The sequence below is a fragment of the Littorina saxatilis genome, linkage group LG1 (genome assembly GCF_037325665.1).
Source record: "Littorina saxatilis isolate snail1 linkage group LG1, US_GU_Lsax_2.0, whole genome shotgun sequence".
NCBI classification, from domain to species: Eukaryota; Metazoa; Mollusca; class Gastropoda; order Littorinimorpha; family Littorinidae; genus Littorina; species Littorina saxatilis.
The window spans coordinates 31,656,363-31,678,843 of record NC_090245.1 but is presented as its reverse complement, the minus strand read 5'-3'; the positions used below and the strand labels follow the sequence as shown (position 1 = coordinate 31,678,843).

The 22,481-nt window shown below is 41.3% G+C and overlaps 2 protein-coding genes across 2 annotated transcripts in view; one reads left to right on the top strand and one right to left on the bottom strand.

The window, feature by feature from the left end:
* The window catches only part of LOC138967071 (uncharacterized), a 438,331-nt gene that overhangs the window by 122,813 nt on the left and 293,037 nt on the right, over positions 1–22,481 (top strand). The window lies entirely within an intron of this gene.
* LOC138966919 (sulfotransferase 1C4-like) lies at positions 1,686–16,643 on the bottom strand. Its single transcript, XM_070339323.1, has 7 exons — positions 15,697–16,643; positions 11,165–11,409; positions 8,333–8,505; positions 7,349–7,499; positions 6,891–6,994; positions 5,734–5,911; positions 1,686–5,235 (listed from the first exon to the last, which is right to left on the bottom strand). Exons 2-7 carry the CDS (start codon positions 11,340–11,342, stop codon positions 5,126–5,128), a joined length of 894 nt encoding a protein of 297 aa, XP_070195424.1. The 5' UTR covers positions 11,343–11,409; positions 15,697–16,643; the 3' UTR covers positions 1,686–5,125.

Genomic DNA, 22,481 nt, shown 5'->3' with positions numbered 1-22,481 from the left:
TTATGAAACTTGACATATACAGTACATTCTTTCAGATAATAATTAGGCCAACAACAACAAAAAAATCTGTTTACGGTATCCCGACCTACCCTATTTTTTTCGCGCGACCCTAGACTTTTTTTTTGCATTTGGGAAAAAAAAGAAAAAAAAAAGTCTTTGTTTCTTGGCAAAATAACTTAAAATAATCCCGACCTACCGACCCTATTTTTGTGGCCTATGTTACCGTAAACAGACTATTTTTTGTGTGCCTTATACCCACACTTATTATTTAACTGACGGATACAATCAGGTATCAAAACTGTTACAAAACCAGGTGTCACTCACCCATCCAGACTTGAAACAATCATGCTTTTCCTTGTATATTGTCAACTAGATACGATAATATTGTTTGGTATCTGCCTTTGAGTTCTGAGTTTTCATGAATAAATAGTTCGATTAAAAATGCACTTAGTTCAGTTTCTCTCTCTCTCTCTCTCTCTCTCTCTCTCTCTCTCTCTCTCTCTCTCTCTCTCTCTCTCTCTCTCTCTCTCTCTCTCTCTCTCTCTCTCTCTCTCTTTCTCTTTCTCTCAGAGTTATAGGAATTGCTTGTCTTTCCACGGATCCATAAACTGAAGATGAAAAAATTGATTTGTTGTCTGCTGTGGACTTGAAATCTTTCTGTCCTTAACATATGTTGTTTAAGGACGGTTGTTAGACAAGGCAATATGCCTTAAACCTTTATCCTTGTAAAATAAAGTTCGTTCGTTCGTTTGTTCGTTCGATCTCTCTCTCTCTCTCTTCCCCTCTCTCTCTCTCTCTCTCTCTCTCTCTCCCTCCCTCTCTCTCCCTCCCTCTCTCTCTCTCTCTCTCTCTCTCTCTCTCTCTCTCTCTCTCTCTCTCTCTCTCTCTCTCTCTCTCTCACACACACACGCGCGCGTGTATGTTACCATCAACTGCACACAATTCTGCATACTCCTGTTGTTCCCTAAATTAATCGCTGATCTTCCAAGAGTTATGTAATTCAAAATTAAACAAGTTGAAAATACGTCGTTCTTTGTCTTTAATAAATCACTCCCTTTCTTTGTTACCGTGATTTAAACTTTTCTCTGCTGACTGTTGTTGATTTTGACGAACCTTCCTGTCTTCCACAAGACTGCATAAAACTTTTTTCATTATTCATATTTTTTTGTATGAGGTGCTAGTTAGGTGCGATCATAAACTTTGTGTAAACTTCAGACAGTTATAGGAATTGCTTGTCTTTCCACGGATCCATAAACTGAAGAGGAAAAAAAATTGATTTGTCTACTGTGGACTTGAAATCTTTCTGAGGTGCACGTGAGTATGTTAGTGACTTGATGTGAGCATTTAGTGTGAGTGTACCGTTTGCTTCGTGTGGCCAACATGAGCTGTGTCTGTTGTCAACTCGTGAGATCTTTGATGAGTTATCTCTCTCTCTCTCTCTCTCTCTCTCTCTCTCTCTCTCTCTCTCTCTCTCTCGCCCTCTCTCTCTCTCTCTCTCTCTCTCGCCCTCTCTCACTCACACAGACACATGGACACACACACACACACACACACACACACACACACACATGTAACAAACACACACGCGCCCGTGAGAGAGAGAGAGAGAGAGAGAGAGAGAGAGAGAGAGAGAGAGAGAGAGAGAGAGAGAAAGAGAGAGAGAGATCAAATCAAATCAAATCAAATCAAATCAAATGTTATTTTACGAGGGTTGTGGCATAAGCAATATAAACGAGCTTCTTTTCAACCAGCCCTCGCCCAGAGAGGGACTATTCTAATCTTAAATACATATACAAACGTAAAACAATCACAAAAGATAAGCATGACAGTAAAAAATAAAAAAATAAAAAGGCAGAAAAACTATTCACAGGACTATATTATACACGTTGTAGGCTATACATACATTCTTGCGTTATGAAACTTTATGGACAGATATGAGAAAGAGAGAGAGAGAGAGAGAGAGAGAGAGAGAGAGAGAGAGAGAGAGAGAGAGAGAGAGAGAGAGAGAGAGAGAGAGAGAGAGAGAGAGAGAGAGAGAGAGAACACATTGCATTTTTGAACGAATCGAACTGTTTATTCATGAAAATACTTACAGCAAGTTGAGCAAATACGAAAACAGAAGAAATCAAATCACTTGAACGATCACGCAATCAGTGTCTATACACAGCACGAGGCTATTCTCGCCATAAAATCTTTTTATACAAGCCACTGTGGTACCAAAGACTGTCCCAAATCAATTTACAGTGGTACTCGTAATGTGTGACCCTACAGATGAGATAACACATCCCAAAGGACGCCTTCTTTTCCCCCTCGGTTTGTAACCTTTACTTTACTTGCTACGAGAGGTCACCCTCCAAATACGAATTCCGGAAATAACTCTGTCGGATTTATATGGGTTGTGGTAGAGTAGCTTTTCCTTGGAAATACTGATTCCACGACACATAAAAAAACCCGACAGAACTATTTCCGAACAACGTCCATTTAGGGGTACTTTTTGCCGGTCCGAAGACTGTCCTCTGCATGACCTCTAGCTGTTCACGAAAGCCTTTTTATTTGCAGTTTCGTGAACAAACCAACTTCTGCTGTTTTAGGCATAAGAAACAATATGGGCTATTCACTGTAACTTAGACACAAAATATGGTTCACCGAAATTATGCTCGTAGATCATAATAATCAAAAATAATGTCGGAGCCGTAATCAGTGGTGCATCTAGATACTACTCTCAGTCTGGAGTACAAAGTCTCCATTTGTCATTGTCATGATTTTAAGACAGAAAGCAAGAAAACAAAAGTTCAGATTTAAGAAGTGTAGGTTTTCCAACCGTACAATACTATAATTCCAACATTAAAACCCAACATTAGTTCACTTCCGGCGCGATTTAAATTATTTATTGGCAGATGAATGTTTGTGCAGTACCTTGCCAGTTCGACGAAACACAATTGCAATTTTCCCGCGTCTGATTTCCTGTTTCTTTTTTAAGCAACATTGAAAGACGGGTTTTCGGTATTAATGAATATAATAACCATCTTTCTTTTGCACTCTAAATAGTAACGGTTTTCAGGTCACAACTGACACCAGCAGTTCTCAAGCTAAACGGTTTAACTTACAAAAGTAGGGACACCCTAAAGTTTGTAGACATTTACTTACGAGTACACAAAATAATTATGCACCATTCTGAGGTGTATGGATAAAAAACAGAACAAGCAAAAACAAAATACCAGGTGATGAAAATATCAGATGATTATATACAGCAGACTCATTTGCATACCAGTGAAAATAAGGAAAGGGGGAGGGAGACACAGAAGAATTCGATAAAATAGGGTAAAATAACAAAAACAATTATGTACAATATCGATTTTCCTTCTCTCCATTTCCTTTCCCCCTATTTTTATTAAACATACTTACACACAAACAAGCATTCAAACGCACACAAAAATATTGCACACATCAAAGAAATTCCATCTCTTGCATAAAATTCAAATGAAATATACAACAATGCACCAGCATGCACATTCTTTCACCCGCTTTTTCTGTTATTATACCTACAAGTCTAGCTCTGTATACACAGAGTCTTCGATGAAAAGAATAACATACACTTGACGCAAAGCTTATAATACGTAGAATGTTTACGGTCGAATAGGTACACTTTAAGTAGTGCAGATTACACCAAAACATGCGTCACAGACACCATCCGTTTACTTCCACTAATACGACTTCTGCGACTTAATACGAATCTTAAAACAAAGTGTTGACAGAAACATAACTACACGATGAGCTATGTTTGTTCACTGAACGTTCTTAACGATTTCAAGTTCGTAACAGGACATGCCTTGAACAGTAACACGCGGTTCCATGTAAACGGCGCATTTGAATTGATTCCATCGTTTAAATGTCACGTCATATACTTAACCCGCAGAGCTTAAACTTATGATTTATTTTGTGTTGCGAATGAGAAACGTGTTGTGGTTTTCTTGCTGGACCCCTGCATCTCCACTTAAAAAAAAGGGACGCATGAGATGTGTTTTTCGTACTTTCTGCCAGCTCAGAGTGTCACGCACCAAATCTCGCCAACCGGAACTTTGCAAGCCAAGATCTGCCTTTTGGTTTGCATGTAAAACTCAGCGGATTCCAAGTTTTAAGAGCATCGACATACCATAATAAGTGAAAGCCACGGGTCCTGTCAAAGGGTTGAGAAACACTTCTTCATTTTGCAGACGTAACAGGTTGAGTCTTCTTTGTGTCAGGAATTACCCAAAGGTCCACCAACCGACATTCATTACTTAACTTACGCCGCAGAAACATGTTTCCAACTGGAACCAGGGTTCTGAGGAACTTAACCTTTGACAATACCAGCTAGCAAGCACGGTTTCTTTTGTACACGTATTTGCCATTTGAAATGTTCACTGAGGTAGTTTTTGTGGCTGTTTTATCAGCCGTATGGCGCAGTGAAGCGAATGCAAAAAAAAAAAAAAAAAAAAAAAAAACCCCAAAAAAAACAGAGAAGCAAATGTGAACGAGTGCAGAGCAGTACAACTGTGATTGCACATATGACAGCAAAATTAAAAAATATTCTACTCATCTGAGGTGCAATTTCTATTCCTATTTCTTTCATTCCGATTTTTTTTTGGATTTCAAAGAAAGCAAAAGCTAAGTGAAATAACCGGACAATCTCAATGGCGGATTATACTGTACAGCAATCGGAACAGAGCAGTTAAGCCAATCATTGGGGGAAAAAAGGAAATGCGCGTTCAGTTTCGATCTATACAGAAATACTGTTTTTGGTCATCGTGCATCACAGCATGTAGTTTTTCCTGGATTTCATCAAAATCACCATGTCTCTACACAAAGTCGAATTATGGATCGTCAAAGTTTCACAGCATTCTTTCACCGCTCAGTCCTCTATTCCATCCTTGAACGCACACCAAGGTTGACGAACTGTCACCGTATTTCAGGCAAACCTCTGCCAGCATCAGCTGTTTGTTCATTTTCTGTTCATTTCCATGGATGTGTAGTTGAAACCCCAACACAATTGTCAACGGCACACAGAAATGTAATAAACGTCATAGGAAGTGGCGTGAAACGTCACAGAAAGTGACGTAAAATGTCACAGGTTGGTGTGTGAACGTCACTCGAAGACAAAAGTGCTCTTGCTCTCCGCCATTCGCTTTCGGTAGACTTCGTCAAACTGCTCATTTTGTTCTGGCGAGAACCAGTTTTTCCAGTCGCCGATTTCACCTGTTGCAAGACAAAAACATCATCGTAAGATTTTATTTTCAAAAACATGTTTTTGTAAGAGAGGTTTTGGATAACGTATTTGTTTCTATTGGCAAAATGAATTTGACCGATAGGGTAAACTGACACAATCAGGAGTAATTGATGTTAGCATCTCTTACGAGTTGCAGAGATGTTGAAAAGAATTATATTTGATAAAAGAGAGAGAGAGAGAGAGAGAGAGAGAGAGAGAGAGAGAGAGAGAGAGAGAGAGAGAGAGAGAGAGAGAGAGAGAGAGAGAGAGAGAGAGAGAGAGAGAGAGAGAGAGAGAGAGAGAGAGAGAGAGAGAGAGAGAGAGAGAGAGAGAGAGAGAGAGAGAGCCTGAGCGGGTAGTGAAGTTGTCCAAAATATATTCTACACTGACCCAAATCAGTGATACGAAAAGAGGACACTGGACTGAAACTCTACCAAAACTTAAACATGCATTCACACAGGTGCTGAATAAATCCCCGACAAGCCTACCTTTCCTGTAGATGCCAACAGCATCAGCCTTGTACACTTGCTTGAGGGCTCGCACCTGCTCCTCCTCCTTCTCCCTCATCACGCTGATATTGCAGGCATCCGCGATGTCTTGGCACATCTGATGAGAACGCTCCAGCCCGAGGAACTTGTTCAGCTTCTCGATCTGACCTAGTGGGTCCTGAAAGGCGAGGCAAGTGGCTGGGTTAGAACAGGTCTTCCATTGAAGCAAGTTTAAAACAGTAATTTGCATATATGTGACCCTCCACCACGAAATGTGTCGCATGTCACCTCACGCGGTTCTGCGCTAGGCATAATATAAGTCCGGGGGGTGTCTAGTAAAAGTGTGAGGGTCACCATAGTCCCAGGCTTATAACTCGAAAAGTGTTAACTATTTTCTAAAACGGTTTTCACCACTGGATAGAGAATAAAAAACTCTTTAAGAAAATGTAAAAATAAGAAAATCCAGAAAAGGTGACATGCGACTCATTCCGTGGTGGAGGGTCACATATTGTCTTAGGATCTGCCTCTTCTACAAAATTGTAAGTTCTGTGAACAACCAATTCATTGTTTTGAGAAATATAAAATGTTTTCTTTACGAAAACATGAATGCACAATAATATGTTGTCCGACTGAATGTGCAAAAATGATGCAGATGGGCCAAAATATACTTTAGAACTACTTGCTAAACAAGAAGAAAAAGTACTCGCAAGATTACTTTGCATTGCTTTTGCTTTTACAAAAATAAGATAAGATAAGATAAGAAAACTTTTAATGTCCATTTTCAATTTACATAAACATGGAAATTTTTCTTTTGGCACCACATCGCATTTTCGTTTTATTGTGTTGGTTATGGGTCATGACGAAACAATGTATAACGGTTTACCGATTCTGAAGAAGGGCGACAACCACGACAAGGAGACGACTCTCGAAACTAAATTAAACGTGTCAGTGTGTTGCTTTACAATGGGGCATACACGTTATTCGTAAATAGTTTTCAAAATGTACCAACTGATCTTTATTTCAAACGAATAGTTTTAAGTCATTGTGCCTTGTCGTTCAACCTGTCCTTAACTTAACGTTTTCAAGCGTGCGTAACCAGATAATTTAGGCATACACGTAAGAATACGTTTTTGTTTACGTCTGATCGAGTCACTTACCCGCTTCATATCTTCGAAGTTGGACACGAAGATGGCGTGGTTGGGGTGAGCCTCGATCTCTCTCTCCCAGTCCAGCAGATGGTCAAAGTAGTTACCGTGCCAAACTGAAACCAATTTAAGGTACACATATGTATACACATTGTCAACATGTAGTTTGCTTAACTGAAAGTGTGTCACATGCACATAAGCTGAACCAATCAAATGCTCACTTAAGGGTTTGAGACTTCCTTTACATGTCTGGCCATACATTGACGGAAGATTCATAGATGCTTCTTCAGCCTAAGTCATTTTCTGTCTTTACCTTAAACTTGAACTTCTGCCTAAATACCCCGTCTCGTTCTTCGTCTGACAAGCATCTTGTGAATGACGCGCACCCTAATCTACTATACCCCCCCCCTCCCCCTGCCTCGATCCCACACATTGAAATAACCTGTACAGGTGTCTTTGTCAATACTTACATCCCCACTCGAGCATGACCTGGAAGAACTGGTCCCACGTGCCTGAGTAGCCCATCTCGTTCTTCATCTCGCTCAGCTGGGCGTACATGGACACGAAGGTGTCCTTGGGGTTCCGCGTCAAGTGCACGACCTTCACCTTCTTCTCCAGCACCTGTGAAGCAAAAGACAAATATATCTCACACTGATTTCTTTGCTCTTGATTGTCTAAATACTCTTTGTATTGAAATACAGGCAGTTCAGGTTAAATAGTTCAGAAGATGAAGAAGAACAAGAACGAGAACAAGAACAAGAATTTAATCCGCCATTTAGCATTAAAGCCATTGGCTTTTATGCACTATGTCGTATCAAATTCGTGTTCTTGTTCTTTTCTTCTTCTTCTTGATCTGAAATATGTCACACAGAGTTATTTGATTTTGATTAAAGCACAGCTGGGCTGGGTAGATAGATAGCTTGCACCTATAGCGGTCATTAGGTCATGGAAATACCTTAATCATTTATGGGGGCGCGTATCTTGGAGGTCTTAACACTGATTGTTTTGAAATACGGCAAGGTTGGTTAGACAGCTTGTCTTGTACCTACAGCGGTCATTAGGTCATGGACATACCTTTGAGGGCGCGTATCTTGATTGTCTTTTTGTGTGTGGCAAAGCAGTCCAACATTTCCTGAAGGTTTGTCTTACGCAATCATAAAGCACGAGCTTTATAATCACCTTAACCCCCCCCCCTCTCACCCTCCCTCACCCATCCCTCCCCCCCCCCTCCCCCCGAGCGCTCAATACCGCCTGCTATAGAGTACGCCATTCTATATGTTTCCATTTCCACTAGCTTAATTCCTGCGATGTTTGAGCACTTATAATTTTGGATAACTCGCAGTTTTTACTTTGCAATGATTTTTTTTCAAGTTTTTAATTGACGGAGTAACTGTCCATGCATTGGGGATACATTGGCTAATACCGTTTCTACAAACGAGCAGTACGTGCATTACCTGTAGAGGCAGGTGTCTGAAGCACAGGTGAGAAAAGAAGACTCTGGGCCCTGTGACTGGGGGTCTGTAGGACTGGGGGATGTATTCCAGCACTTCAGTGGTGAAGGTGTTGGGGTGGTACTCTGTACTGTTCTGCTGCAGCATACGGATGATCTGCTGGTGCCAGTGATTACCTGGGGAATGAAATAAAATAAAAGAATAATGCAGGTATTCTGAAACTTTCTTTTGCAGAACTGTCTGCTCCATGATAACCTGGTTAGTAAAACAAATGATGAAATTATTCAGGTTTATGCTGAGTTGATAAGATTGAACGTTGATTAAGTGACTATTGCAAACTGCGATTTGCCAAATGCTATGAAATCCGAAAACATGTCGCAGAATAATGTTCAAGGAGAATCGAAGATGAGTTTTTGTTTTATTTAGACACAAGTAATAACAGTAAAGACAGGAAGTAAGACGAGGGAGGGGTAGAGGAGGAGAGGGGGAACAAGGAATTATTAGAAGAGAAGCCGACGGGTCTGTAGTGGAGACATGGGAGGAACAAAACGAAGAATGATTGGAAAGGGAAACGAAGGGAATCAGTAAGAGGGGAAGACGACGAAATATTAATACAGTGAATAAGGCAAGACATCTTAGACGAAGAAGAAGAATAACTATCCCAAGAACTTTAACAATTATTTCCTGAAGATCAACTTTTATAAAGTGTTATGTTGTTGTGTTCTTTGATGCTTTGGGTAAAATGCATGATAACTTTATAAAGTCATTATAACTGTTCTTTTGTATGCCCGAGGCTGTCTGGTAAAGAGAAGGTCAAACAAACGCTAACACTATGATCAAATGTGCTCCCAGAACAATAACAAACTATCTAAAGCCAATCGTGTCAAAAGTGCATAATCCGGAACATAAAGGCGAAGATCACGTACTATACTTTTCTGCCGGAACCCGAGTGGAATGTGTACGTGACATTAGCTTCACCCTTCCAAAACGCGCTCTGATTTTGCAGACGGTAACCATGAGTGTTTTTCAAACAGGGTATGAAACTGGTCTGTATTGAAAACCCTCAAAGAAAGTGCATGCAAATACGCGATTTTCTTCGCACGGCGGAAACCCGAATAGCGAAACGCTAGAGAGCAAACAAGGGGGGTAATATTAAATACATGTAACAAGTGTGTGCTTGAATAAAAAAAAAAACGCATCGCATTCATGGCCTAAGAGGCATTTTCTACGGATCGGCATTCCTGTGCTTGTTGAAGAAATAGTCAGCTTCTGCATAGTGCAGTGGGGATAGAAAGTAATATCATCAATTACATCGTTTTTACATTTAGTCAAGTTTTGACTAAATGTTTTAACATAGAGGGGGAATCGAGACGAGGGTCGTGGTGTATGTGTGTGTGTGTGTGTGTCTGTCTGTGTGTGTGTGTGTGTAGAGCGATTCAGACTAAACTACTGGACCGATCTTTATGAAATTTGACATGAGAGTTCCTGGGAATGATATCCCCGGACGTTTTTTTTCTTTTCTTCGATAAATGTCTTTGATGACGTCATATCCGGCTTTTTGTAAAAGTTGAGGCGGCACTGTCACACCCTCATTTTTCCATCAAATTGACTGAAAGTTTGGCCAAGCAATCTTCGACAAAGGCCGGACTTCGGTATTGCATTCCAGTTTGGTGGCTTAAAAATTAATTAATGACTTTGGTCATTAAAAATCTGAAAATTGTAAAAAAAAAAAAACCATTTTTAAAACGATCCAAATTTACGTTCATCTTATTCTTCATCATTTTCTGATTCCAAAAACATATGAATATGTTATATTTGGATTAAAAACAAGCTCTGAAAATTAAAAATATAAAAATTATGATTAAAATTAAATTTTCCGAAATCGTTTCAAAAACAATTGCAACTTATTCCTTGTGGGTTGCTGATTCCAAAAACATATAGATATGATATGTTTGGATTAAAAACACGCTCAGAAAGTCAAAACGAAGAGAGGTACAGTAAAGCGTGCTATGAACCACAGCGCAACCGCTGCCGCGCCAAACAGGCTCGTCACTTTCACTGCCTTTTGCACTAGCGGCGGACTACGTTCAGTTTCATTCTGTGAGTTCCACAGCTTGACTAAATGTAGTAATTTCGCCTTACGCGACTTGTTTTTGTCTTGTTTTCAAAAGATTTAATCATGTCACTGAACTCCTCAAAACTTCGAGCCTTCGTTGAAATGCATTTTTTAAGTTATGTTTATTTGATTAAGGTACTTTACGTTTTTGTCAGGTTCACTATGGGGGTAGCCTTATTTGAGCGACGGTCACGTGACCCCAGTAAAAGACATATTTGATTCGAACATGTTGCCAAATAGAAAAAAATAAGTGCCTTTCATGGCATTGACAGTTTCAATGAAATGTCACAAGAATTAATGTTTTATTTGAGGAACGAAACATTTTACAATATTTGTGTGTGCTAATAAAGTGTATATATGCAAGTGTGCTTAGCTGCCACAGAATACTTTGACTTTGTCAAAGGAAATGTTGGTATCCATGCAGAAGTCGAATGTCGTACATATTCACAAATAAAAAATGTGTTAATTGTGTTAGAAGAAAAGAAAAAAAGCGGACAAACAATGACATGATCCACAATCACAAATGCGATGACGATGACTGTTGGCGACGATGATCATGACGTCATCCATGACTCGGAAGAGGAAGGGGAGTATCATCAGTGAACAACCTTATTAACAATTAAAGTTGATAAATGAGTACAGAGGGTTTTGAGATCAGGGTAGGTTGGAGTAAAAGTACACAATCAATTCAAAAACTAAAAGAAACAAGCAACACTAACCAGACTTGGGATATCCAACCACTATGACGTCATCCGTCCTGAGTTCGAGCTGTCTGACGTCTTTCAGCTGTTGTCTGAAATCAGAGATGAGGGGCGTAGCTGCGAATCTGACGTCACCGCCGTTTCCGAAGTACAGGTTGTTGCCGAACTTGTCTTTGAGTTCTAAAAACTGCGGCATGGTGAGAAATGTGTGTTGAAATGAGGAGAGTAGTGATTGAGAGGGTTTGAGTTAAGTCGCTTGTTGCCTGTAAGAAAAATAAAACAGGAAACATATTAATTAGAAATTGCACATTTACGGAGACACTGCGACACGCACATTCACAGATCAGAAAAAAGGACAGACAGACAGTCATACAGACAGACAAAGTCACATACATACGGTGAGGCGCATGCATGTATGTTCACACACACACACACACACACACACACACACTCACACACACACACACACACACACACACACACACGCACACGCACACACAAGCGCGCGCTCGCACATACTGCGGCGGAACCCAAGTTAAGTTTACAGGTGTGCAGTTGGGAAGGAGCCCATAAAGTGTACCTGCAGCAAAAACATAAATTGTTTGAAAGCAAAGAGAATGTTAATCACCTCTTCTGTTGTAACTTCTTTTTAAAACGGGTTTGGCGGCCTGTTTTAAGTAACCCTCGAAAATTTTTGTGTTATATGAGGGTATTTTTTTTTCAGACACAGAAGCTACATACAACGATGATAGAAACATAACAAATAATGAGCTACTCAAGTAATTTGAAACCCCCAACTTTCCTTCCTTGTTTATCGTGTTCTCGCTTTCTTGATTGAATGACGAAGGAAGGAATACAGGAAGCGTCACTTTAATACAAACGACTGGAGTTTCATTTTGGTTGTCTTCTTGGCGTTTCTGTAGCTAGTGGGGTTTTTTACGGGGTGGGGTAGCTAGCCCCACGCCCAACCCTCCTCCTTTTTCAGCCGGGCTTGGGCGGCCTATACCCCAGACCGGGTTACAGGCGTAGGTGAGGTGAGGTGAGGAGTTTCATTTTGATGTTAGCACAGCCTAGTCAAATACAATTTATTCAGCATTCATCTGTCGCTAAGATGCGACAAAAACCGCGTTAAGACACAAGGGAACGTACATGTATTGAATAGATACACCACAAACGGAATGCACAGTTTTAGCTGAATGACTGCTAAAACAAGATGTGCGGCTCGCGGGGGATGAAAAGGAGCTTCAGTTTGAGTGCAAATTTACACCGCTCAAGGACTTCGATTGTTTTGCGCTTTCATCTCACGCTTTCGCTCGACTCCTGTTGGCCAGCACTAGAGCAAACAATCAAACCTTTCGTCGTCCAATCGCGTACAAGGTTAGCGGCCAGCCTTTGATGATGCAACCCCCCATTCATCTTCTGAAGCGAGCAAACGACAATCCTACAGCGGTAAAATGATGACATTTGCATGTTCTTTTACTGTTTCGTATAGTATTTGGTGCCATGCAGGAGACTCGTTCCGCTATCTCTTATTTTATTGTCCATAAGTACTTTGAGTGCTTACTTCCCTAAGCTTTTTTTTCATCATTACATCGATGACATATTTGAACTGTTTCTTCATTTTGTCTCATTTCTTGCTTTTAAAAAAATCCCTTTTTGATGACCATGCATGTGATCTTTGCTTCGTTATTTTTCTTAATCAATCGCTTCGGTTCGCTTTTTTGAAATTCCAATTTAAGCTCAAAGACGATACCTCATAACACACAAATGGTCGAGTGTTACGGAAAACCCGCCGCCTAACCCGTTTTAAAAAGAAGTTACAACAGAAGAAGTGATTAACATTCTCTTTGCTTTCAAACAGTTTCTGTTTTTGTTTTTATAACTGTTCATGTCAGTACTCAAGACGGATGTGGCACTGTAAAAAAAAACAAAAAAAACCAAACAAGCAAGGGCGTAAGAAAGGAATGCAGACAGAAAGAAAGAAAGAAAAGCCAGAAAAGCCAGGAAGAAAGAAAGAAAGAAAGAAAGAAAGAAACAGAGAAAGAAAGAAACAAAACAAAGAAAGAAAATAAAGGAATTTGAACGGAACATTAAGAGGACACGTTTTTTTTTTATCTTCTTGATAAAGCTTGGATTCCATTTTTGTTTGTTTGACGTAAGTTAAAATTCTGCAATGTCTCCTAACACCATACGAACATAAAAAGCGGACAGCGTCACAGATAGGATGTAAGCAAGTCAGTTACGATAGGCTTTAACCTAGGCTACATTCGGATGTTCGGTATTATCTATGCTCGAGACTAAAGCGCTGAAAGCAAACAGAAATACCTGGCATACTGCTCTATATAAACAAATTGTCAACCCCAGCCAATATTCTTTAGATGTTTATTTAACCTACACTCATCTTCTGTGATGGTTGACATTGCATTCATAAAATAGCGCGACATTCTGGCTCTACTATGGTCTTGCAAATTCGTCACGACTCGTTAAACCCTTGTACCGACGAGTACGTTCATATGTGATGTTGCATTTAAATCGCCTCCTGACATCCTAATTATAGGCAGCGGAACTAATTATAATTTCGGACAGTGATTAAGGGTACCTTTCAAACTAAAAAAAGTTGCTATTTTTGTAGTATACACATACAAGCATACGTGACCTTTTTTTAATGTACGGTTGGACGATGACGTCTAGAAAATTAATCATGAAGCGCTCTATAAACTGAGAGTAAAACATTTTTTACTATGAAAAAGAAGAAACAGTTGTGTAAAAAGTATTGCAAAGACGTACCTGTGATTATCACTATTATGACGTTCAGAAATCACGAAGCACTCTAAACTGAGAGTAAAAAAAAAATTCTACTACAAAAAAGAGGAAACAGTTGTGTAAAATGTATTGTAAAGACCTGTGATTATTACTATTATGATTGGCTGCCCTGATGTAGAAGGGACATTGTTTGTAATAACGCCGTATTACTTGTTTTGCTTGCTGACGGTGTGGATAACGTTTGCCCTTTCAAAAATAGTATGGACTAAAATACCGAGAGCTTGAAAACAATGTACGCGTGCACATGGCTTTGATGCTCGTTTCGACTACAAAACTTTACTCTTCTGTTTCAAGATATAAAAAGTTGAATTTTATAGATTCCCCTTTGCATACTAGCACGCAACGTTAATGCTGGTACTAGGGTTTTTTTTACACGATGGTGGTAGAGAGGAAGAGAGAGGGAGAGGGAGAGAGGGGGTGGTGGAGAAAATCACTTTTTGAAGTATGGCATGCCATTCTGTTGCTCAGTCAAGGTGGGGAAAAAAACGCACCTCAGGATTTGTTAAAGCTACACATAAATCAAGACGTGGATGTTTAAACCATCGCTGTTCTTTTGTTTGTATCATCTTTTGCATCAGTATTATTGGGGGGGTGCTTTATTTTCCAGGTAAAAAGGAAACGTAAGCAGTGAAGATTCAAGAGCAACCTCCTGTGCTCTTTGCACAGAGGTGTGATGAAACGGCGCTGCAAAATATGAAGGTGCATAATCCTCCGTTAATCGATGCATAATTTGCATACTATTAGCGTGTTTTGCTCGTTTCGGCGAGATCAAAGTAAAGCGAGCAAACGCGGCTGTAATGTCTTTTTGTTTGGCTCCAGAAATTAACGCTGCTTTTTCGTTATAATCTTTTGTTTTCCATCTGAATTGAACTTTCTTGTATCCTATTTTGAATCAACACTTACCGTCTTGATAACACACTTGTCGAATCATAAGAGGCTATTAGAAAAAGGCAAAAAAAGGTAAGGGACTGAGAGAGAAAGAGAGAGAGAGAGAGAGAGAGAGAGAGAGAGAGAGAGAGAGAGAGAGACTGAGAGAGAGAGAGAGAGAGAGAGAGAGAGAGAGAGAGAGAGAGAGAGAGAGAAAGAGACAGACAGACAGACAGACAGAGACAGAGAGAACCTGAACTCATTGAGAACTGTATTACAAAAAGACAAGGTTTAAGGCAAATTCTCCGACCCGTGTACTTCTGACAATATGCGCAAATGCTTATAGGAGTGAGAGAGAGAGAGAGGGGGGAGGGGAAGGGGAGTGAAAGAGAGGGGGGGAGGGGAAGGGAAGTGAGAGAGAGAGAGAGGGGAGGGGAAGGGGAGTGAGAGAGAGAGAGAGGGGAGGGGAAGGGGAGTGAGAGAGAGAGAGAGGGGAGGGGAAGGGGAGGGAGAGGGTGGAGGGTGGAGGATGGACAAGCCGTTTGTACGGAATGACGCCTCAGCCGCAATGTCACGTTTGATGTTATTTACGTCGATACTTTCTTGTGTGCGCCAAAGCTTGCAAGATGTTACCTTTAATACGATTGTTCCATACAGCAGAAGTATCGAACTATTGTCCGAGGGTATTCCGTGCATGTTGTCACTTTCAGCCACCTTTCTGACACGCGTACGCCGCTCGATACCACTGCTGGCATTCAGGTACACACCTGGGCCTTGCCACTTGACATCAAAAGATACGACAAATCGGTTTAACCTTTGATATTTGCAAACCCAAAAAGAAAAGAAAATCGATTTCTCACCTTTTTCGCACCAATCCGATTGTCAGTTGAAGTGTGGGGTGTTGGGCCGCTGAGTGCGTAGTTCAAACGGGATGGTTCGCATTTGTCAGGCGCGTTTTACATTTGTTTTATTTAATGTCCGCAAACACGCAGCGCTGTTTGTCCGTTTGTCAAAAGTGTTGACATTTTTTGAGTCGTGTAGGAAGTCCCTTTCCTCGTTCCAGCTGATGGAGCTGCTATGAAGGCAAGTTTATTTGGCTTGAAAAAAAGTCCTCGGCCGAAAAAAGAAAAACAGACGAATTCACTACTATTTGTTTTGAAGAGAATGTGATTGTTCTGTAGTTTTCCTTTTATTTGTGCATACACAAATATACTTTCGACACTGCTCAAAAGGAATACAGTTTTTGTCACAGCTAATGGAGCATGAATGTCAACCGCGTCACAAAATGTACATTAACTGTTGTGAAGCATACGATTTCACAACTAACTTTGCAACTTTAGTCACTGTAAATGACTGTGTATCAAATGAATCAGTTCCATCGCCGAGTCGATTTTCTGTTTGTTTTCAGCAGAAATGTATGGCTTGTCCTTGATCCTCCAAAAGTAGGCTGTGTATATCCGTGTTTCAATGATGTAACGTTTTGTAGCAGGTGTGATACATCTGTGGTTTCCGATGATGATGCAAGTAGTCCAGGTGTTCAATAAAAAGTTCAGTCTCCGCTTTTTATATTGTTTGGATATCGCAGTTTTATGCTCTTGCCGTCAACAGACTGAGAAACTGCTATTTCACTTCCCTGTTGACCTTTTTTGTCTCCTGTCTTTTTTTCAACACTTCCTTGTTATTGTAGATGTCCCGGCAACAACAACACGTGCAGTATTAATGGTTGTCACCAGATCTTCAAAGTTTCAAAAGGTACCCAAAAAAGACCACAAGGAAATCTAACTGTTATCTTCGGATGACTTGTGCAAAAATCTTCAGAAGTTCTCCAAATTGTTCAAAAGTGAAATCGAACTGTTGGTTTTATGGATGACAGATGTAAGTCTGACACACAAACATTCGTTATTAAGTCACTATTGTAAATCTCGTAACACAACCTTTGGTTATTAAGTAATAATCACTCGTGGCACAACCTTCAAATATTCAAAGTCACTGTTTAAAAAATCGAACACAATAACTTTCGATTCAAGAGTCACTGCTGTAAATTTCTAACACAATATTTCCTATATTAACACAAAAGTCGCAAGTTGTAACTGAACTAGTATGTTCACACAAACTGTGGTAGTAATTATCCCCGTGATGAGTCTCGATCGCCGTGAGTGCAGGACTGAGTGAGTGAAGCGAGTAGAAGAGAACAGTATGGAAGGCGTGTTGTGTCTCCGGGAGCCTCCCTCTACCCTCGCCCTCTTTATAGCACGCCAGCCCCCTGAATGGCGAACCGGCTCCTGGGGTCATTCGGTGCATTTCGCTGCGGCTTGCTAACCCGGGCCGCTCAAACCCCCTTCCCTCCCTTGATTCTCTGTTCTGTGCCGCCTCTTTCCCCCCTCCTCCCTCGCCCGACCCCTCTTGTTCTGACGGTATTGTGCTCTTTCTGTCTTTTTCTCACTTACTTTATAATTATACTATGCCCGATATTCTGTCTGTTCTGTTAAGTCTGTTCCCCCCCCCCCCCCTCCCGGCCTCCACTCCCCGACCCCCTCTATGACTCTCTCTCTCTCTCTCTCTCTCTCTCTCTCTCTCTCTCTCTCTCTCTCTCTCCGGCTCTCTCTCTCTGAGTTTTTTTCTCATTTACCTTCTATATACTCGATGTTTGTTTAAACAAGTTTATTCAGTAAATGTCATTAGAATATTGCCGCATACATGAAATAAGGAACATGGAGCACAGCAAGCTAGGCTTATGAGCGTACTCTTAAAAGCAAATACTCAATGTTCTGTTTGTTCTATGCTCTTCGTTTTCTCTCTTCCCCCCCCCCCCTCTGCCTCTCTCTTAGTCTCTCTGTCTCTGTCTCTGTCTCTGTCTCTGTCTCTCTCTCTCTCTCTTTGCAAGTCATTGCTCTTGCGGATTACTTTTAATTTTTATTTATGTTTATTTTTTATTTGTTGTTGTTGTTGTGTGTGTGTGTGTTTTTTTATCGTTTATTTTGTATTAGTTGTATTGATCTTTTTTTGCTTCAGAGTGTTTGCTTGTTGATAAGTTTTGACTTTTCCCCGTTTGTTTGCTTGTTTATCTGTTCACATTTTTACGCAGTTTACTTGGTTGTTTGCTTGTTTTTATTCTCGTTCTTTGTTTTATGTTTGTGTTGTTGCAAGGACTAGCTGTAAGAAAGGATCATGTGGACCTAACGCTATCATCCTGTAGTAAAGTTTTCGAGCTCGAGTACGAGTTCTCTCTCTCTCTCTCCCTATCTTATTTTGGCGCACCTACCCTACATAGTCTTTTCTCAGTCTATGTTGGTTTAAAAAGTGCTTCATTCAATAATTACTTGGTACCATACATATGGAGAATATTGAGACTAAACATAAAGCTGTAGCTTTTGGTCGTGATCCTAAAAGTTGTAATCGTTCTCTACATTTTCGTTGGTAATTCTGTTACATTGTTTTAATATTTTGTACCTGCAGGATTTCTTTCTTTTGGGTATATACGTCTGTTACCTTGTCGTGTATCAGAAGGTGTGTGTGTGTGTATCAGAAGGTGTGTGTGTGTGTGTGTGTGTGTGTGTGTGTGTGTGTGTGTGTGTGTGTGCGTGTGTGTGTATGTATGTGTGTGTGTGTGTGTGTGTGCTTCCGTGTGTGAGTTTGTGCGTTCGTGCGTGCGTAGGTGAATGCGTGCACGCACATGCACACACGCATCCATGCAATAGCACTGAAGTATTGCGACTGTGTGTCCACACGGGTGTTTACGTCTTTGTTCGCACGTATTGAACGATTGATTCTTGGAAACGTAAACCCTAACAAGCCCTCGATCGCCATCTGTCCTAATTAACTCGGTGTGGTGCGTGCACTCGCCTGCATTCAGTGCGTGTTACCTATCCTGCGATGCAATCTCTTTACGTTCATTCACCGTCTGTTTATGTTCACTATTCTGTTATTTCTTCATTCATGTGTGCGTGCTTGCGCGCTCGCGCGCGCGTGTGTGTGTGGGTGCGTGCGTGCGTGCGTGCGTCCTCCTCCCACACACACTTTTTATCTCCCAGCAGCCTGTCAGAATCTCGGTCAGGCTCTCTCACTTGCTGCGTAGTCTCGGCTGTCCCAGCGTTGCTAGGCTCGGTGCACCTGAACTCGCCCACACCAACACCGCGTCACACATGCAGGTAAAAACTGGGGACTAGCAAATAAACATTCCGAACCTGCAGAATAACAAAAACAAACAACAAGCATCTCCGAAGCTAACTTAAAACTTTCTTCAAAGCCTGGCGCACATGCAGCATTCCTTTTAGGTAAACTTTGTGTTGTTGCCTGTGGTGTTGGCTCGCCTAAAGGCAGATTTAATGTTGAGATTTTAACCCAGACGGCAGCTCAAAAAAGTGGAGGGGTAGGGAGAGGGGGGGGGGATGTATTTTGGTTGGGTAGTAAGTTTGTGCGTGCGTACGTTCGTGCGAACATGTGTGTGTGTACATGTGTGTCAGTGTGTGTGCGTACATCCGTGCGTGAGTGTGTGTGTGTGTGTGTGTGTGTGTGTGTGTGTGTGTGTGTGTGTGTGTGTGTGTGTGTGTGTAAAACATGATTCTAAATGTGTCGAACACCCAGGGCGTACAAATTGCAGCCTTGATTTTTGCCTCACGTTTGTTTCATGACGAGATCGCCGTGAATGACTCAATCGAATTAGCAAAACTTTGTTCACACTTCACGCTCATTAGGCACGTTAAAATCTCATTTACACTGTAACAATGCATGCTTCTGCACTTAGCAAACTCGTTCTTGCTGGAATTGTGAAAATATGTAACCGGTAAAAACTGACTAAATTAATTCGTACTACACTGTCCAATGGTGAAAGTTAGCAAGAGGTAGGGTGGAGGTTGGCCTGAAAGCACCAATGATTAAACACATCGTTTGATTACAGTTGATATTGTCGAAACGCTTCCCGTTTTAGTCTATTGATTTGTCTCAGGGTAGATCTCTCATCACAAGAATACATATGTAATGTTAATCATCAGCCCTGATATTTAGGAACTATAATATAATAATTACGGTGCATGCACAAGTCCATGCTGCGATCTAAACCAGAACATGTTATTTTGATGGATTTAAGCGCGGTTGGAATAAAGGCGCGAGAAAGACTGTTCTCTCTTGGCGACCTTTGACACCAGCCAATCAAACTTCAAGTTTGATTTCTGAACGATGACACCATCCAATCAAGCTTTGCGTTTCATACGTGCACAAACAGCATAGACCAGCTATATGGCGTTCCCTGTATGGTACACTTCGACTTTTGCATTATGACAGCATTATGGTTAGCGAGCAAGGGTGTGTTCGAGAATATTTTGCATCTCGCATATTTCGATACCTGGCTCATAGATCCTGACGGAGCTGTCGGGTACAACTTCTTTTCTTTCCGAATCCCCCCTACCTGTGCCGGACAACGGCGTTTCCTACTGTCCAGCTGCCTAATGAGGTCGTTACTCGGCTGGTGGTGTGACAATGACATTGTTAACCACTGAACTTCTTTCTCGTTTTAAAGGGAGAGCCGGGATGACTCATGCTGCTGAAGCGGAAATATGTGTGAGAACCGAATAATTATATGGGTGCATTTGAAATGACAACTGTACCTGTTAATTTTTTGTTTGAGGAAGGAGGGAAGGAGGGAGAGCCGGGGGAGAGCGTAGATTGAAGACAGGGAGAGGGACAACGGGTATCATGAGAAAATGTTTGCTCCTCCAAACTTCAGACCTTCACTTTTTACCCGGAACCCGCTCGCTGAAATGCTTATCAAACTGCCGGAATCCTGTCTTCTGACATAGCTTGTTTCTTCTGCGATTCTAATACACGAAGACTTATAAGACTTTGATTCCGTTTCCCACAAGCAGGATCATGGATGAGAGGTGTTTTACTTCTTTCAAAATCACGCAGTCATAAATATCAGGTGGATTGTAAGATATACAACACGAGTCGGGAGTGGCTGGCATATCATGCTAGGGCAAATATGTAAAATAGCTTGTACCTTGCATCGGATTCGATCCCCAGTCCAGCAGAGATTGGAACTGATATCCAACAATTCTTCCTAGCGTGCATGCGGAGCCATGCACAGAGGGCTAGCTGTTTCTCTCTCTGTTTAGTGATGGCAAGCACAGTCGGTGGTATTTAGTGTCTTCGGGCCAGTTGAGGGGGGTCTAAGACACTCTGTATGAGTCGGCAAAAGTGCTGAAATGACTCACTGGTGAACAAATACGCACGCACGCACGCACACTTACACACACAAACACACATACACTCACACACACGTACACATGCACACATGGGGTCGCCTTCACGCGGCGGGAGCGTTTAAACAGAGCTACCCCACCCCTTTACTTCTCTTCTTTTGTCTTATTTCTGCCTTACCAGTCCTTTCACCTATATTTCCTTCCAAGAAAACTCTCCCTACTACTCCCTGCAGTTTTCCAATTCTTTTCTTGTTGTCTTATTTCTACCTGACTGGATCCATCAACTTTATTTCACTTACCAAAAGTCTTCTTTTCCACATCCTTATTTCTCTGCACCCCGCATGTCGTAAGAGGCGACTGACGGATTCTGTTTCTCCTTTTACCCTTGTTAAGTGGTTCTTGTATAGAATATAGTCAATGTTTGTAAAGATTTTAGTCAAGCAGTATGTAAGAAATGTTTAGTCTTTTGTACTGGAAACTTGCATTCTCCCAGTAAGGTCATATATTGTACTACGTTGCAAGCCCCTGGAGCAATTTTTTGATTAGTGCTTTTGTGAACAAGAAACACTTAACAAGTGGCTCTATCCCATCTCCCCCCTTTCCCCTATCCCATCTCCCCCCTTTCCCTCGTCGCGATATAACCTTCGTGGTTGAAAACGACGTTAAACACCAAATAAAGAAAGAACATGCACACAAACACACACACACCCACACATACACATATACGCACACACACAAACACACAAACACACACACACATACACACACACACACACACACACACACTCAAACACACACACGCACGCACACACACGCACTCACGCACTCACGCAACGCACACACACACACACACACACACACACATATTTGAACGACGCACCTCTGATAGTAATGTGTGTTGTAAAATCCGTTGACGATCATGTAAGGCACCGCAGGACCTACGGGGGGCAGAATAAAACATGTCATTCTTTTTAGGTGAACGCAGGACATTTTCTCACACCTGACAATTAAGGAAGCATTCATAGCGCTTTGCTGCTCAGCTCCGCCTCGTTTGATTCAGATTTTTATTTCTAAGGTTTTCCCCTTAAAGGTACTGAACTTGTCAAATCCATGTGCACGGAGCCCCTGGGGCTTTTAGTCATACCTCAGGCAGCTATCCGTTAGAAGAACTACCAAGTTTCATTGACTTGCACCCAAAGAGTCAAGAACTGCGATTTTTTTACGAATTAATTTCGTACTCGGACCCGGCTGGTCTTGGCCTATTTTTGGATCTAAATTTAGATCAGGTAGATCACCACATGCACATCATGCACAACTGAAAAGACACGTCACTAGCAAACTATTTCAGACGTCATCATGAGTTTGTGTAAAACAAAATGGAGGCCGGAATCACTCAGTTGAATCGAACTCCGACCAAACACCACGTAATAACTAGGTTAATTTATGCA

Coding starts and splice junctions, on each gene's coding strand:
- LOC138966919 (XM_070339323.1), bottom strand. CDS start 11,342: ATGCCGCAGTTTTTAGAACTCAAAGACAAGTTCGGCAACAACCTGTAC. Junction 7,500..8,332: donor TCAGACACCTGCCTCTACAG/GTAATGCACGTA, acceptor TTTGCTTCACAG/GTGCTGGAGAAGAAGGTGAA. Junction 5,236..5,733: donor TGTTGGCATCTACAGGAAAG/GTAGGCTTGTCG, acceptor GTCTTGCAACAG/GTGAAATCGGCGACTGGAAA.